This window comes from Bos indicus x Bos taurus, chromosome 29 (assembly GCF_003369695.1).
Source record: "Bos indicus x Bos taurus breed Angus x Brahman F1 hybrid chromosome 29, Bos_hybrid_MaternalHap_v2.0, whole genome shotgun sequence".
NCBI lineage: Eukaryota > Metazoa > Chordata > Mammalia > Artiodactyla > Bovidae > Bos > Bos indicus x Bos taurus.
In genome coordinates, this window is record NC_040104.1 from 9,812,504 (window position 1) to 9,830,175 (window position 17,672).

The following is a 17,672-nucleotide window of genomic DNA, read 5'->3' on the forward strand; positions in this document are numbered from 1 at the left end:
CAACACTCACATCCATACATGACTACTGGAAAAACCATAGCTTTGACTATATGGACCTTTGTCACCACCACCACCTTAGGGGTCACAAAACAGTCTATGGCAAATCTTGTCCTTGGAAATACCACGTGTGTATCTACATGTCCCATTAGGCATGTGATCACTTGATTGAACAAGCCCAGAGTGCCTGCAGACAGAAGCCAGGGCTCCTAAAACCATGACCTCCTTTAGCCCGATCACTCCAAGTCTCTGATCCAAGTCCCAGCCCTGCACACACCAGGTATCTTTGTCTCCTATTTAACCAAGAAAACTGCAGCCATAACAATACAGTTGATATCTGCCACCATGTTTCCCAAGTTTGTCCCAATCACAGAAGAAAATCATCTTCTCATTGGGGCTCTGTGTCCAGCCTCTCCCACCAGCAGCCATCTGCTTTCCCTTGGGCCTCTGCCCTTTCTCTCTCTCCTGGCTCCTTCCCATCACCAGTTAAATAAACCCAAGCCTCTCCTATCTGAAAACAAGCCAACCCACCAATCTTCCTTGGATGCCATTTCTCCCTCCACAGCCACACTGTCTCTTTCTCCCCTTCAAAGCCAATCTTCTCAAAGTTCCCATCTGCCTCCCCTGCCTCCACTTTCTAACCTCATCCAGACTGTGCTCTGGCTCCCACCCTTCTCTGAAAATGTTTTCACCCAGGACAGTCATCACCCCCTGTGCCAAATCCATAGGTCATTGGTTATCCCTCATCTTACTTGATCTCACAAAAGATTTCATTCTATTGGTCATGCCTTCCTCTTTGGATTCTGAGATGCCATGTCCTTGCAAATCCCTCCCACACTCTGGCTGCTCCTTCTAAGTCTCTTTTGGGTTTTTTCCTGTAAAGGCTACAGCAATCACTTTGTCTGTCCTTCATCCACCCCTTCCTCAAGGGTCTACATTCCGCAGAACCTGTTAACTTAATGGTTAACATGACCTTGCACCTCTGATCATGATTGGTTGGACCAGAAAGCACTCTGGATCCAAATCTCATTAATCACATGTTCCCTCCTGGGCTAGAATTTGGGTCATGGAGGTTCTGGTTCATCTCTGTGTCTTGTCCTAAGAAAGCAAGTTAACATGAGGGTGGGCTGCCTCAGATAAAAGCAGAACAGAAAAAATCAGTTGCAGAGAAGGAATAAAGCAGCTGCACAGAGAGAAAAAGACAACATGAGCCCAGATAAACAGATAAGCAAACGGTGAGACCATTTGCATTGATCTTTAATGGATTCCGGGTCCCAATTCCTCTCAACCTCAGATGCACTTTCAGCCCCTGGTTTCTCTCAAATATTTTGAATTCTCTGAATAAATTCCTTTCTTTTTAAGCTCAACTCAAGGGTTTCTGTTCCTTATAACCAAACAATTCCAAAAGCAATTTCTTTATCATCTCTTAGTGCTACATTTTCCAAAACCCTTTAAATGGACCTCTTCCTCTAGGATTCTTTGTCAGCCATGTCCAATGAAAATATAATACAAGCCACCTGTGTAATTTTAAAATTCCTAGTAACTATTTTTTAAGTTAAAAAGATGAAATTAATCTTAATACTGTAATATTTTTGTTTAATGCAAATATATCTATACATCACCATTTTATCATGTTAAATATAAAAGTTAACAGTGAGATATTTCATACCTTTAATTCACACTAGTCCTCAGAATCTATATCCATTTTACCCTAATAGCATATCCCAATTCAGATCAGCTCAATACTAGCACCCAGAGTCCTTGCTAGTACATATTAGTACACCATTCTAGACAGCTCAGACACACATGTTCAGTTGCTCAGTTGTGTCTGACTCTTTGCAACCCATGGACTGCAGCACTCCAGGCTTCCCTGTCCTTCACTATCTCCCAGCGTATTTTGTTCAGACTCGTGTCTATTGCATCGATGATGTCACCCAACCATCTCATCCTCTGTTGTCCCCTTCTCCTCCTGCCATCAATCTTTCCCAGCATTGGGGTCTTTTCCAATGAGACGGCTCTTCACAACAGATGGCCAAAGCATTGGAGCTTCAGCTTCAGTATCAGTCCTTCCAATGAATATCCAGGGTTGATTTCCTTTGGGATTGACTGGTTTGATCTCCTTGCTGTCCAAGGGACTCTCAAGACACACTGCAGGGCTTCAGCTGTCAGCCACAGAGCTAATTACTCTCAAGTCTGTATTTAGATATACTCTCAAATCTGGAAACCTTAATAAACATAAACTAGATCATATTACACCCCTACCTCAGTTTTTTGGTGACATCCCATTGGGATAAAGTCTAAACTCTGTTATAAGGCCAGTCATGATCAGGCCCCAACCTGATCAAGCCAACAAAGGCTTCAGTTTTTAACACTTTCCACTTTGCACCCTGAAATCTAGCCTCATCTCACTTCTTTCAGTTCCTAGACTGCACCAACTTCTCTTTCGCCTGCCCTTCATACTGCCTAGCACTTGACTTCTCCCTATCCAACCCCCACCACATTTGACTTAGGATCAGTTGACAATGAGATCATCAATGTCTCCTCTTGGTTTGAGTGGGTCTCAATCTAGAGAGAAAAGAATTGGGCTCAGAGAAAAGAACAATGACCCTCTCACCCCACTCCCATCTTTCACTTGTCCAGAATTCAGGGTGGCTCCCAGGACATCCTAGCCATGACCATTCTTGTGCTGTATCTAGATGTTTATTGAAAAGACACACAGGAACTTAAGGGAAGATACTCCAGCTCTCCCCACTTTCCCTACTCCCTTCTCTCTGTCCCTGAACCAAGCCTCCAACTGGCTCAGTGAATTGCTATCCAATATGGAGCAGCTCACTTGGGCAGCATCATTCTGAGCTAGTTACTCAGAACCTCATTGATTACTACACTCACATCCAGACTTTTGGATGAATTCCTAATTTCTGTACCACCCACTGGCTAGGGTAGCCAGGCCACAAAGCACAAAGCTCACAATTTGGCTCCTTATTCAGAATGCTGCTGTGAGCCTAGCAAGCACTTGGAGTCTGCCAGGCTTCTCTCCAGGTCAGTCATTTCAAACTCACACTTAGGGCATGTGATCTGAGCAAAAATGCTTTCGTAATCTATAAATCATTTATTTGAAAAGTCTCACAAAATAATCAAAATCAAAGTCACGGGTAGAATGACTTCCCTGGAGGTCCAGTGGCTAAGGCTCTGTGCTCCCAATGCAGGAGACCCAGGTTCAATCCCTGGTCAGGGAACTAGATCCCACGTGCCTCATTGAAGATTGAAGATCCCATGTGATGCAACTGAGACACAGCACAGCCAAATAAATTTTAAAAAATTTAATCACTGGTAGTCACACCTTAAGGGCTTTCCAGGTGGAGCTAGTGGTAAAGAACCCGCCTGCCAATGCAGGAGACATAAAAGACACAGGTTAGATCCCTGGGTTGGGAAGATCCCCTGGAGGAGAGGGCATGGCGACCCACTCCAGTATTCTTGCCTAAAGAAGCCCCATGGACAGAGGAGCCTGACAGGCTACGTCCAAAGGGTCACAAAGAGTCGGACACTACTGAAGCAACTTTGCACACACACACACCTTAAATTCCACTTGTTTAATAGAATAAAGTTGTACAAAATATGGATGTCTCAGGAAATCTGGGATATGTGATGGCTGCTAATGTGGTAGAAAGAGCAATGGAATCAGGAGGTCTGAGTTTGAGATTTGCTTGCTGTGTGATCATAAATCCCTTGACTACTCTGAGCCTTGGTAGGAAGTTGTCACCTGGGTGCTGGCATTCATTGTTAATGGCATGTGGTTCTGTGGCTCTTGGCCAATCAGAAGTCCACAGATTTGACCCCTACTTGGTGAGCATGGCCAGAACTTAAGTCCACATTCCAGTCAGCACAGAGGAGTCCAACTCTGGGTGTTTAATGACCCAGAATGTCCCTAAAGGATAGTTCCTGGCACTACAAATCATTTGCCATGGGAGCAATTCCACCCAGAAGCTCATTGTGAAATGGGAGGCTGATGGGAAATCTCCTCACTAACCTTATGATCCCAGGAGCCAACCACAGTTCAGTCTCTGGAGTTTCCATCTGAGCCTCTTCCAGACTTAGCCTGGCTTAAGGCTGGCCAGGCACTAAGGAGGGAGCTCTTCTCCCTAGGCAGGATTGGACACAGGCTCAGAGAAGGAGGGTGCTCATAGGGGCTCATATCCCCCCCACCCACTGCCCTTGGCACTCCACCCTCTCCCCCATGAGGGCACCAAGTCCTGGCAGGAGACTGGCCCCAGAACCCCCAAGCTGTTTGTCCAGCTGTCTTCACATCCCCAGGTCACAGGGCTCTTATATACCTTGGCCTGGAAAATGTTGTCAGGCATCTGGATACCCACTGGGTCCCAGCCCAGAACCAACACTGGATGGGGAGGAGGGAAGCTGGGAGAGTCCTGTCTCTCTCTGGGCCTCCCCTATTCTATTGCGTACATAGGAGGCCAGATGGTCTCCAAGAGCTCTTTAGCTGGGCAGTCCACTCCTCTAGAGTAGCATTTAAGAACTTGGCTTTGAAGCTAGAATAGGTTTGAGCCAGTTTACGATTTCATGTACCCCAGGACATCAATAGACAATAAATACTCTTCCAACTTCACACACAGAAGTGTAGTTTGTGGAAACTGTGAGCTGATGACGGAGCATCTTGACTTCTTACAAGAGAAGTCAGAAATCAAACTCAACAAGACTCAGAGATCTGTGCCCAGAGGAATTGAAAAATGCCCCTTCCCTTCTCAACCCTTCGCATTGGCTAATGGGTACAGGGCCTGGTGTATCTCCCAAAAAACTATGGGACCCTAGTAATCCATGTGTTCAGACACACGCCAAAATCTCTGAAGTGGGAAATGGAGCAATCAATAGGCAGCAGATTACAGAGAAGGACAGTCAGAGACCCCAAATGGAAACACATTACGAAGGGCAAAAAAAGTCTTTCGTGGTAACCTGAGCCCAGTAATCCAGCTAAAACATGGTGGGAAAGGTTGTTGGCCTGGACACAGGAGGACCGGAGTCCTGATTCAGCCACTCCAGTGGCGAAACTGGCTGTGTAGGCAAAACTAGGGGAAGACCTGCAGCACTTTGGGGCCCGAGCTACTCAGGGGAGGAAGAAGAGGTCTCATTTTCAGCTCGCAAAAATTTCCCCATTCAAATAAGCCCGCGGGGATTCTTAGAAATATGTTGATAGGAATCACGCATTTGACTGCACTGTCCTTTGCCAAGCAGGTATGGGATTGATCACTATACGAAAGAAGTCTGAGAGCATCTTCTAAGGTAGGGTTTCTGATCGTTCTTGACATTTTAGCTCCAAAAATTACTGGTTACGGGGAGCTGGCTTGTGTACTGCAGGATGTTCAGTACCATCCCCAGACTCTCCCCACCAGGTGCCAGTAGCACCATCACCCCCACTAGTGACAATGTCTCCAGACAGGGCCAAATGTCCCTGGGAAGCAAGTGTGTGTGTTAGTCACTCACTCGTGTCTGACTTTGCAACCCCAGGGACTATAGCCCACCAGGCTCCTCTGTCCATGGGATTCTCCAGACAAGAATACTGGAGTGAGTTGCCACTCCCTTCTCCTGGGGATCTTCCCGACCCGGAGATCTTCCTGACCCAGGGATCAAACCTGCGTCTCCTGCATTGCAGGCAGATTCTTTACAGTCTGAGCCACTAAAGAAGCCTCCCTGGGGGACAAAAATCTCCCCCAGTGGAGAATTCACTGTTCTGGGGGTAAGGTGTCCCAGGCACATTTTCTCTCTAAATTCAGTGTGATAGTCTCAACTTTGGGCCAGAAACAAATAATAAGAACAGCTTATGACCATTGAGCCACAGGGCAGGGATCTTTACCTGTATTTGCTCATTTAACCCTCCAGTGAGGCAGGCACAACTAGTATCCCCACCTTGCAAACAAGGACACTGAGATACAGAGGAGTTTAGCAACTTGCCCACAGCCAGTAAGTATGAAGTGAGGACTTGGATCCAAGTAATCTGACTCTGGAGTCCATGTTTTATATAATATACACTGTGCAAAGTAAAGGCAAGAAGCTGTAAACCCAAAATCTATATGTATTTTGGGCTTCCCTGTGGCTCAGCTGGTAAAGAATCCGCCTGCAATGCGGGAGACCTGGGTTCTATCCCTGAGTTGGGAAGATCCCCTGGAGAAGGGAAAGGTTACCCACCCCAGTATTCTGGCCTGGAGAATTCCATGGACTGTATAGTCCATGGGATCACAAAGAGTCAGACACAACTGAGCGACTTTCACATATGTGTTTTACCCTAACAGAGTATCTCAATTTCAGTTCAGTCACTCAGTCACGTCCAACTCTTTGCAACCCCATAGACTGCAGCACACCAGGCTTCCCTGTTCATCACCAACTCTCAGAGCTTGCTCAAACTCATGTCTATCAAGTCGGTGATGCCATCCAACCATCTCATCCTCTGTTGTCTCCTTCTCCTCCTGCCTTCAGTCTTTCCCAGCATCAGGGTCTTTTCCAGTGAGTCAGTTCTTTGCATCAGGTGGCCAAAATATTGGAGTTTCAGCTTCAACATCAGTTCTTCCAATGAATATTCAGGACTGATTGCCTTTAGGATGGACTGGTTTGATCTCCTTGCAGTCCAAGGGACTCCTAAGAGTCTTCTCCAACACCACAATTCAAAAGCATCAATTCTTTGGCACTCAGCTTTCTTTATAGTCCAACTCTCACATCCATACATGACTACTGGAAAAACCGTAGCTTTGACTAGACGGACCTTTGTTGAAAAAGTAATGTCTCTGCTTTTTAATATGCTATCTAGGTTGGTCATAGCTTTTCTTCCAAGAAGCAAGCGTCTTTTAATTTCATGGCTGCAGTCACCATCTGCAGTGATTTTGGAGCCCAAAAAAATAAAGCTGATCTCAATTTGGATCAGCTCAAGTCAAACACTCAGTAGTAGCTAGCAGCTACCATACTGGATGCTCTCTTGACAACCCCAAGTTAAGATCCAACCAGTAGGATCCCATAGAAACCCACCCAATCAGAGCTCGGCAGTGCCCTGAGCATGAGAGAACTGGACTGGGAAGCCAAACTATTGGAGGAAATCAAGTGAATGTCTTAGAGTTGTAGCTAAAAGTAAAATAAGTTCATGCTTATTGTGAAGGAGGAGGAGAAGACGAAGGAGAAAAAAAAAAGAAGAGAAGGAAAAGAAGAAGCTATAGATAGGAGACAAGACAAAGGAAAATTTTGAATCAGGATGAACAAGAAAATAGAAACTGAGATACTGAAAGACTCAATCTACATGTATGATGTTAGTCTGAGATCCCACTGCTTCAAAAGTAGTCTTTGGCCTCTTTTGTGTCTTCCAATTGAACAAAGCTATGGTCCTGTATGATGTAAGCAGTCAGGACTTCCCTGGTGGTCCAGCGGTTAAGAATTCACTTTGCAATACAGGGGACATGGGTTTGATTCCTGGTCAGAGAACTAAGATCCCACATGCTGTGGGGCAACTAAGCCCATATGCCACAACTATTGAGCCCATGCATCACAACTAGAGAGTCTATGTGCCACAACTAAGACTCGACACACCCAAATAAATCAATAATTTTTTAAGTTACTAAAAAAAATTATGTAAGCTGTCCCCAGAAGACCAAAGGCCAGGGTTGCCAATTTTAGCAAGTAAGAATACAAGATGTCCGGTTAAATTTGAATTTCAGATCAAGGAATACCTTTCTAGTATAAGTACAGCCCGTGTAATGTTAGGGACATACTTATACAAAAGAAAAAAAAATATTTGCTGATCTAAAATCCAAATTAACTGGGCATCCTGTATTTTCTCTGGCAACTTCTCCCAAAAATGGTCCATTTGGATCCTTCCCACTAAAAAGGACAGAAGCCCCACAAGAGGCCAACACATTTCCCAGAATCCAGTCTTCCTACTAAAAGGAAGACAAAAAGGTCCCACCGTATCCCCTCTTGCCCCCAGATGCTCAGGTGGGTCCTCCCAGGACATCCACTCCCACCACTGCCACTTCAGTCCACCCTCTCCTGCCCTTTATACCCACTTGGAGAAATTCCACTGATACCAGGATACCCAGAGGGTTAATCCTTCTGATACCAAGTCACACTTTAACTCATTCCCTCCAGGCCAAGGATTAAATACTGCCCGTGTAGGGGTCAGGGCTACAGCAGACCCTGAAAGTGGAGCGACACCTCCCCCACCAAGTGAGGAGAGGCCGCAAAAGAAAGGGAGGGACAAAACTAGGAGAGAGAAGGAAGGAGGGGCCGCCTGGCCGGGCTGCTGTCCCCCCACAGAGCCAGCTCAGATTCAGTTCCAGGAGCGACTTGGCTGCAGAAGCAACAGCGTTCCGTCTCCTCCAGTGCAGGGCAGCAGGCGGAGGGCCACAGAGACGGAGGGCCTGGGACCGGACGTCCTTAGCCCCCAGCCAACTTGGCCAGGCCTGGCCCCATGGCCTTCAATGACCTCCTGCTGCAGTTGGGGGGCGTCGGCCGCTTCCAGAAGATCCAGGTCACCCTGGTGATCCTCCCTTTGATCCTGTTGGCCTCCCACAACACCCTGCAGAACTTCACCGCCGCCATCCCCACCCACCACTGCCGCCCACCTGCCGACACCAACCTCAGCGAGGACGGGGACCTGGAGGCCTGGCTGCCCCGGGATGGGCAGGGGCGGCCCGAGTCCTGCCTCCTCTTCACCTCCCCCCAGCGGGGACCGCCCTTTCCCAATGGCACAGAGACCAACGGCACAGGGGCCACAGAGCCCTGTCCCCACGGCTGGATCTACGACAACAGCACCTTCCCTTCCACCATCGTCACTGAGGTGAGGAGCCCTGGGCCCCTAGCTTCTTCTCCCAACCCCTGTGTCCCCATCTTACCATCCCCTCCACCACACACACACACTCACACACACAGTCTCAACGGAGAAAGGGTTCCAGATGGGGGCCTTTGTAGAAAAGGGAACGTGGAGTTGCAGGGTCAAGAAAAGAGTCTCGGCTTCCGGGACCAAACAGAAGTGTTGAGGAAGGGGGTGTTCCGGCCTCAGAGAGCCAGCTGGAAGGAGGGTAGGGGGCTTCCCTGAAGCCCAGGCTCACCTTGGCCTGACCTTTGCTCCCTCTCCCCACAGTGGGACCTCGTGTGCTCTCACAGGGCCTTACGCCAGCTGGCTCAGTCCTTATACATGATGGGAGTGCTTCTTGGAGCCATGACATTCGGGTGCCTAGCAGACAGGTCAGTCCTGGGCAGGGCCAAGGAGCCAGGCTGGGACTGGGGACTCCTTGGCTGAATTCGGGAGGGCCACAGTGGGTGGTTGGCACGCCTAACTGGGGCTGGACTGAGGATATACAGCATCAGCCTCATGATACGTCACGGTCCCAGGCCAGCGCCTCTCCCAGTTTGGCCTGGCCCTTGCTGGTCCTCAAAACCCCTGCTGCAGGCCTCCCCTCCCCTGACAGGCTGGGCCGCCAGAAGGTGCTGATCTTCAACTACCTGCAGACAGCTGTGTCGGGAACCTGTGCTGCCTTCGCTCCCAACTTCCCCGCCTACTGCGCCTTCCGGTTCCTCTCGGGCATGTCAACAGCTGGCGTTGTCCTCAACTGCATGACACTGAGTGAGGGGCCTGGGAGGGCAGGGCAGGCCCCCACCCTCGCCCTCCAACCACCCAGCCCCACAGCCCCCTTCCAGCCTCCTCTCCCAGCCCACCCTTCTGGCACTCAGCCTGTTCTGCCCTTGCAGCCAGCATACAGCCTTCGTCCTGGAGCTCACACTATCCTGACCTCTTCTTTAGACATGCAACTACAAACTCCATTGTTAGGGCCAGGCAGTTCCCATAAATGACTGAGGAGCTGAGAGGCATTAGAGAGCGTGAAGACTGTCTCCAAAAGAGAGACACACCCATCCAGAGGGGTTGCTGCCACTCAGCTGCTCCAGACAAGAAGCATCGGGGCTATCAGATCTGCCCCTGCCCCTCTTTTATTACTGTCAAATATCCCAACTGTTTAACATTTGCAATTAATTCTCATATTTTAATATAAGCCAAGCCAGCATTATGTAGACCAAACACATTTATGGACGGAGCATGGCCTGTCCATGACTCATCAACATGCATCCTCAGATGGGTCACCCCCCTGGCTCTGTTTCTCAGATGGAGAACCTGAGGCTAGGGGGAAGGGACAGGATTCCCCCAAGGTCATTCCTCAAGCCCAAAAGAGAATCTAAGGATTTGAGATTCTCTGGACTAAAGTAGGGCTTCCCAGGCGGCCAGGCCAGTGTCAGTGAAAGCCGCTCGGTCGTGTCCAACTCTTTGTGACCCCATTGACTATACAGTTCATGGAATTCTTCAGGCCAGAATACTGGAGTGGGTAGCCTTTCCCTTCTCCAGGGTATCTTCCTAACCCATGGATTGAACCCAGGTCTCCTGCATTGTAGGCGGATTCTTTACCAGCTAAGCCACAAGGGAAGCCCAAGAATACTGAAGTGGGTAGCCCATCCCTTCTCCAGTGGATCTCTCCAATCCAGGAATCGAACCAGGGTCTCCTGCATTGCAGGTAGATTCTTTACCAACTGAGATATCAGGGAAGCCCCTTCCCAGGTGGTGCTAGTGGTAAAGAACCCACCTGCCAGTGCAGGTAGATGTAAGAGACACAGGTTTGATCCCTGGGTTGGGAAGATCCCCTGGAGGAGGGCACAACAACCCACTCCAGTATTCTTGCCTGGAGAATCCCATGGTCAGGGGAGCCTGGTGGGCTGCAGTCCATAGGGTCACATATAGTCGGACACAACTGAAGCCCACAAGGAATGAAGCTGGACCTCTTCAGACCTCAGCAGAAAGGTGCTCCCATTCCCACCTCAACTCTCCGGGATGGCAGAAAGTCTCTGTCTCCTCTGAGCTGCTCTGGTCACTGAGGCTGAAATCCAGCCCAGGCTAAGAAGGACCAGAGGAGTGACTGCTGTTGAGGATGGACTGAGTAGTCAGAGGTGCTCCGAAGGGAAATAGGACCCTGGCCAGGACAGTAGGTTGGAGAGGAGCAAAAACACACAGCAAGGAAGTGGAGGGGCAACTCCTGAGGATTCCAAACTTACCTCCCCATCCCTACCTCCACCACAAGCCCCCCCCAGTCCCCCTTCCATGGCCCCCAACCTCATCTGATGTATCTCCCACTGAGCTCTGGGACAAACCAAGGTTTGGACAGATAGTGGGAGTCTCAGCGGGCCCCAGGGGTCTCCACCACGTGGCACCCAGTAAGTTGCACCACTCTGTTCTAACCCTCTTTCCAGATGTAGAGTGGATGCCCATCCACACACGGGCCTACGTGGGCACCCTGACTGGCTATGTCTACAGCCTGGGCCAGTTTCTCCTGGCTGGTATGGCCTATGCTGTGCCCCACTGGCGTTACCTACAGCTATTGGTCTCTGCGCCCTTTTTTGCCTTCTTCATCTACTCCTGGTACGTAGGGCCCAGACAGATGTGAGGGGATGAGACTTCCCCAGATCTTGCTGTACACTCCACCTGCAGAGTCCAAGAAGGTCAAACCCAGGCCAGGGATTCAGTGTAACTGATGGGGAAACTGAGGCTGTGGGTGGAAGGACTTGCCCAAAGGTATCCAATTCTCCAGCCTCCTCAGCTCTCCAGCTTGTCTGCCCTGCTCCCTTTACCCAGCACCCAAGAACCAAGACCCCATGTTGAGGAATAAGTCATTACCAAGCTGAACACCGTTTTGTGGTCCTAGAGAGAGGGCTCTGGTATAGTCCTGGGCTCCCAGCCTTGGAGGAAATCCCACTGCAGCCCTCTGGAAAGCCCGCCCTACCTCCAGCCCACATGACTTGGAACTGCAGCCACGCCAACACCTACGCTCACTCCTGCCCCCAGGTTCTTCATCGAGTCGGCCCGCTGGTACGCTTCCTCCGGGAGGCTGGACCTCACCCTGAGAAACCTGCAGAGAGTGGCCTGGATCAATGGGAAGCAGGAAGAGGGAGCCAATCTAAGTATGGAGGTAAGACCCCCGAGATCTCCTGCAACATCCCACCCATCAGTAAACCCAGGACTCAGAGGGCTTCTTTGAGTAAGGGGCTAGGCTGGGAGGAGCTCCTGGGGGAGTCCAAGCCCTGAGCCCCATCCATCCCGGCAGGCGCTCCAGGCCAGTCTGAAGAAGGAGCTGACCACAGGCAAGAGCCAGGCCTCAGCCCTGGAGCTGATACGCTGCCCTGCCCTTCGCCGCCTCTTCCTCTGCCTCTCCATGCTGTGGTAGGCCCAGACAGACAGACTGATGGACAGACAGACAGACCAAGAGACAAGAGGCTGGTTGGGGAAGGAGTGGACCACAGTGGGTAGAAGAAGGCAGACAAGAGGGAGGAAGTCAACAGACCAGCTGTGAAAGGCATAAAGAGTCTTAAGGAATCAAACAACCTCCAGCCTCAATTTGCCTCTGGTCCCCAACTGGGCATCAATCTCTCCATATTCTTCTCCTTTTATCAGCTCTGTTCCAATATGGAGACACCTCATCAAGATTGATGGCCCCCAGAGTCTGCAGAATTATATCACGAAGGCTGGCTTGCAAAACTTCTGGAGCATTTACTAGCCTTGTGGTGTCTGCCAGAAACACTGGCACAACAATAAGATGCCCAAAGCTCATCTCTGAAAGCAGATTCTGGCCAAGGTTGATACCAATGAAAAATCTTCCTTTCACATTGCAACATTCCCTGTTACCCTTCTTACATGCCACCATCCTAACCCCATCGTCTAGCAATCCCATGACAATTAAGAGAAACATGGTCAGAAGGAACAAGCCTGCCACTGAATTCTTTGTTTCCAATTTGGAGTTTGCTCCAGGTTGGGGTTCTGTCCAATAACCTGAGCTTTATTTTCTGGGCTCTTGGCATCTTAAGAAACACAATACCCATCCCAGGACTACAGACAGGTCGTGGAAAACTCTGGCCTCTCCCAACACCTTTCCCCTAAAGATATTGCTTTGATATCCAAGATGAAATAAAGACTAAAACTATATAAATCCTACCTGGCAACTAAGTGAAAATTCCCTAATACACTAGAGACACAGATTAAGAAATCTGGGGGATTAGAGGACTTTGTTGTTGTTCAGTCTCTCGGTCGTGTCTGACTCTTTGCAACCCCATGAACATCAGCATGCCAGGCTTCCCTGTCCTTCATTATCTCCCAGAGTTTGCTCAAACTCATGCCCACCGAGTCAGTAATGCCATCCAACCATCTCATCCTCTGTTGTCCCCTCCTCCTCCTGCCCTCAGTCTTTCCCAGCATCAGGGTCTTTTCCAATGAGTCAGCTCTTCGCATCAGGTGGACAAAGTATTAGAGGACTACCCCAATATCTAAAGTGCATGTTAAATGTCAGAAGAAATATTAGCCAAGGTAGACTGTAGATTCTTAAGCAAGGTACCCTGTGCAGCTCACCCATTTGGGATGAGCACCCCCTCCTTAAGCTTCCTAACAAACTCCATACCCCTCATCCCTCCCCACTAGGTTTGCCACTAGCTTTGCCTACTACGGGCTGGTCATGGACCTTCAGGGTTTTGGGGTCAGCATCTACCTAATCCAGGTGATCTTTGGTGCTGTGGACCTGCCTGCCAAGCTTGTGAGCTTCCTTGTCATCAACAATGTGGGCCGCCGGCCTGCCCAGATGGCCTCACTGCTGCTGGCAGGCATCTGCATCCTCATCAATGGGGTGGTACCCAAGGGTGAGCACCCATGAGCACCTTGGTCCCTCGTCCTTGGCCACATCCCCAGAAGTGACCCAACTTCTCAACCCCCTCTCCCAAGATCCCGCTGACCTCCTCCTTTTTCTCTAGATAAGTCCATTGTCCGAACCTCTCTTGCTGTGCTGGGGAAGGGCTGTCTGGCTTCCTCCTTCAACTGCATCTTCTTGTACACTGGGGAGGTGTACCCCACAATGATCCGGTGAGTGGGAGCTTAATGGGAGGAACTTTGGGGCAAAACATTCCCCCTGCATACAGGTCAGACCCTAGGGCACATGTCAAAGGGGGCCACCAACTGGGACAGTGTGGGGAGCCAAGAAGACACATCTCAGAGGCAATTAACTGAAGTCCCCCCAGATCTCCAAGGCACAAGTTAGAAGATCTAAATGCCATTAAAAGATCTAATCTGCCACCAAATCGAAATGCCAAATGGTATGTCTTTAAACCAAATGGTATGTCTGAAACGGAAGACCACAACCATGAAAAGGAGTTTTCTAGCACAAGAGCCACACTTAATAGCGGTTGTTCTGGTAGTTGTACAGATAAATACAGCACTACTTTTTTGAGTGCCAAGGTTGGGAGGAGGGGATAGTTTTGCATTAAGACACAAGAAACATGTCTGTTTGAAGAGTGGGATGCAAAACAACAACAAATACAGAATGGGATGCAAAATTCACATGAGATACCAAAGAAATGCCAAGCTTCCCTAGGCAACTTGGAATGAGAACCCTGAGAGGTCATGGTTATTGTCCTATACCCTCAAGGGATTTCAGCTGAAAGAACAATAGTATAAAGGCACTGTCAAACTTTTTACAAATATCAACTCTTTTGGCCCTCATAACAATCTTATGAGGTGGGTACTATGATAATTCTCATTTTCCACATAAGAAAACTGAGCCACGGAGAGGTTAAGTGACTTGTCCCAGGTCACACAGCTTCTAAGTCAGGAAGCTTGGATTCAAATCCAAGCAGTTTATCTCCCTATTATCAACGTTTTTAACCTCTGCTCTCATAGAGAATGTTCTTAACATATTAATATGAAGATTCCAGGTCCCTTCACCCTAGGAATTCTAATCCAACAGGTCTGTGTGGGGCTGATGTTGTTTAGTCACTAAGTCACGTCCAACTCTTGCAACCCCATGGACTGTAGCCAAACAGGCTCTTCTGTCCATGGGATTTCCCAGGCAAGAATACTGCAGTGGGTTACCATTCCTTTCTCCAGGGGCTCTTCCTGATCCAGGGACTGAACTCATGTTTCCTGAATTGCAGGTGGATTCTTTACCACTGAGCCACTGGGGAAGCCCACCTCCTCTGACTGGGGTTAGGGCAACTGAAAATCAAGTCCCCCAGCTGATCTGAGAACAACTGACCAAGCTCAGCTAATTTGACACCGAGGTTCAGGGAGGAAAAGAAACTTGTCCAAGGTCACATAGCAAGTTAAGGGCAAAGGCAAAAATCAATGTCCTGATTCTCTGGCCAGAACTCTTCCCAACTTATTCTTTTTATTATTATCTCCAAAATAAATGCCAAATTGGTTAGCTGATAAAATGGGGAACAGAGCAGGTACCAGGGAGTCTCCTGGGGCTGGGCCTGAGCTGCCCTGACCCCAAATTCAGCTGGGACCTCAGCATTTGTGCCAGAACACTAACCAACACCCAACCCCCTGGATCCCACAGGCAGACGGGCTTGGGAATGGGCAGCACCCTAGCGCGAGTGGGCAGCATTGTGAGCCCGCTGGTGAGCATGACCGCCGAGCTCTACCCCTCCGTGCCTCTCTTTATCTACGGTGCTGTCCCAGTGGCTGCCAGCGCTGCCATTGCCCTCCTGCCGGAGACCCTGGGCCAGCCACTGCCAGACACAGTGCAAGACGTGGAAAACAGGTGGGCCCCCATCCAGTGAAAAGCAGGAACTCGCCCCGAGTCACACATCCAGGCTGGGGTAGCACTGAGACTCAAACCTAGGCCTCCTCTTCCCAGTGGAGGGGTGGGGGTCCTTGTCCCTGTGTCCCCTCGCCCCTCCCCAATCAGCTGAAAGTCTCCTGGGGTCCCTCCTGGCTCTGGAGAGTGGTAGCTGTTTGGGGCAGAGAGCTGGTAGCTGGGCACAGCTGCCTGGAGAGCCCCGTGGAAGACCCCAGCTGGTCTGGAGGCTTCTACCCAGGACACCACTCTCCTGTCCCCACCACCACAGGAGGAGAGGGAAAACGAGGAAGCAGCAAGAGGAGCTGCAGAAGCAGATGGTCCCGCTCCAGGCTTCGGCACAAGTGAAGAACTGACTCTGGGCACTGAAAGGGAGCCTTACAGGGCCCTAAAGGAAGAGAGGGTCCTACAGGCAGCTCACATGAGAAGGGGGAGGGGGATTCGTGGCCCAAGAGTTGGGGCTGTGGTTCAGGGAAGCAGCCTCTCAGCTCTCCCCCGCTCCCTTAATACGAAGACCACATATTAAAAGGTTTCTTCGCAGCATCTCCCTTTGTCTCTCTTCTCTCAAACGAAACAGCCACTCCACTTCAGCGGGCACCGTCCAGTCCCCGCCCTCAGCCCCCAGGATTTGACAAACCATTCCAGACAACTGGCGAAGGATCTTTTACCTCTGCTCCCTCCCCTGTCCCTCCTTTGCCGCGTCTTCCCTCCTTCCTTTTCTAACCTAAGTATTTTCTGAGTTTTAAATCCTTTACACCCCTGCCCTGTCTGGCTGGAAATTGACAAGCCTCGAAAATGAAAGCAGCCAATCAGAGGCTTTATTTCAGGCTCCGCCCCCTCTGTGAACGCTCCTGGGAACCTCTGGCAACAAAAGGAGGAGAAAAACACCGAACAGCGGTGAACTCAGGACGCTGGTCCCTGCCCCTCTGGATTCCAGCAGGGTCCGGACTCAAAACCAGTTTGCCACTTCCAGCTCTGCAGCTGGACATTCAGCCCGCTGGCTACCCTAATCCTCCGGCACGGCATTTCCTGGGCTTTCTTGGCCGCTCTCCCGCCTGCTGGCCCTGGGCTGGTGGAGAGGAGGGAGGAGAGGAAGGGGAGGGTGAAACCCAGCCAGAGAGCCAGAGCTGAGTGCTAATTTGGTGTCAAGCACTGTTCTAAGTACTTTGCATGTATTAACGCAGTCAGTTCTCCCAATAACTTTCTAGAGAGACGCGCAATTATCGTCCTGCATTTTACCTAATGCGACTTCATTGGAAGAGACCCTGATGCTGGGAAAGACTGAGGGCAAGAAGAGAAGGGGGTGACAGAGGATGAAATGGTTGGATGGTATCACAACTCAATGGACAGGAGTTTGAGCAAACTCCAGGAGATAGTGAAGGACCGGGAAGCCCTGCGTGCTGCAGTCCCTAGGGTCACCAAGAGTCAGACACGACTTAGCGACTGAACAACAAAAAAATTTTACAGATAAGGAAGTCAAGGCACTGGAGTGGTTAAGCAACTTGCCCAGATTCACACAGCTTTTAAACTGCAGAGTCAGGGTTAGAAGCAGCCCATCCGGAAAGTGTGTGCTTGGACCCACCCCCTCTCCCCTACCCACCCCTTCCCCCCCCAACTGCCTGGGCTGTGAGGTACTGAGACTTTGGCCTCTTCCACCCCTTGAGGCTGTGCTTCTCCTTTTCCCTCCTGGGCTGGAAAAACACAGAGAAAGGTAAAAGAGGAGTGATGAGGTCACAGGGTAGGAACCACCTACCTACCTGTGAGGGATAAAGGGAATTTAGGGATCACAGTCAGAAAAAGAGGGATATCCAATCACCTGCCTCAGCCAGGGAGCTCCCTTCAGGGAAGCTGGGAGTTGGGGCAGAGGTGAGCACTGGCGTGGGGAGGCCATGGGAAAAGATACACCTGTTAATGCCCAAAGGTGGCAGGAAGGAGGGACCAGCAGTGCCCTCTGGTACATGTACTTGCTTAGTCATGCTTGCTTGCTGGCACACTGCCCCTGACACTTTCCCCTGCAGCCGACCCAGCCCC

At 50.0% G+C, this 17,672-nt stretch overlaps 1 protein-coding gene across 1 annotated transcript; it reads left to right on the forward strand.

The window, feature by feature from the left end:
- The first annotated feature begins 8,171 nt into the window (after positions 1 to 8,171).
- LOC113886353 (solute carrier family 22 member 6) lies at positions 8,172 to 16,184 on the forward strand. The gene is made up of 10 exons (XM_027532509.1): positions 8,172 to 8,824; positions 9,128 to 9,231; positions 9,456 to 9,610; positions 11,278 to 11,446; positions 11,870 to 11,993; positions 12,129 to 12,244; positions 13,493 to 13,707; positions 13,819 to 13,927; positions 15,402 to 15,605; positions 15,913 to 16,184. The coding sequence occupies exons 1-10, from the start codon at positions 8,456 to 8,458 to the stop codon at positions 15,995 to 15,997; spliced, it is 1,650 nt and encodes a 549-aa protein (XP_027388310.1). The 5' UTR covers positions 8,172 to 8,455; the 3' UTR covers positions 15,998 to 16,184.
- Positions 16,185 to 17,672: the final 1,488 nt, after the last annotated feature.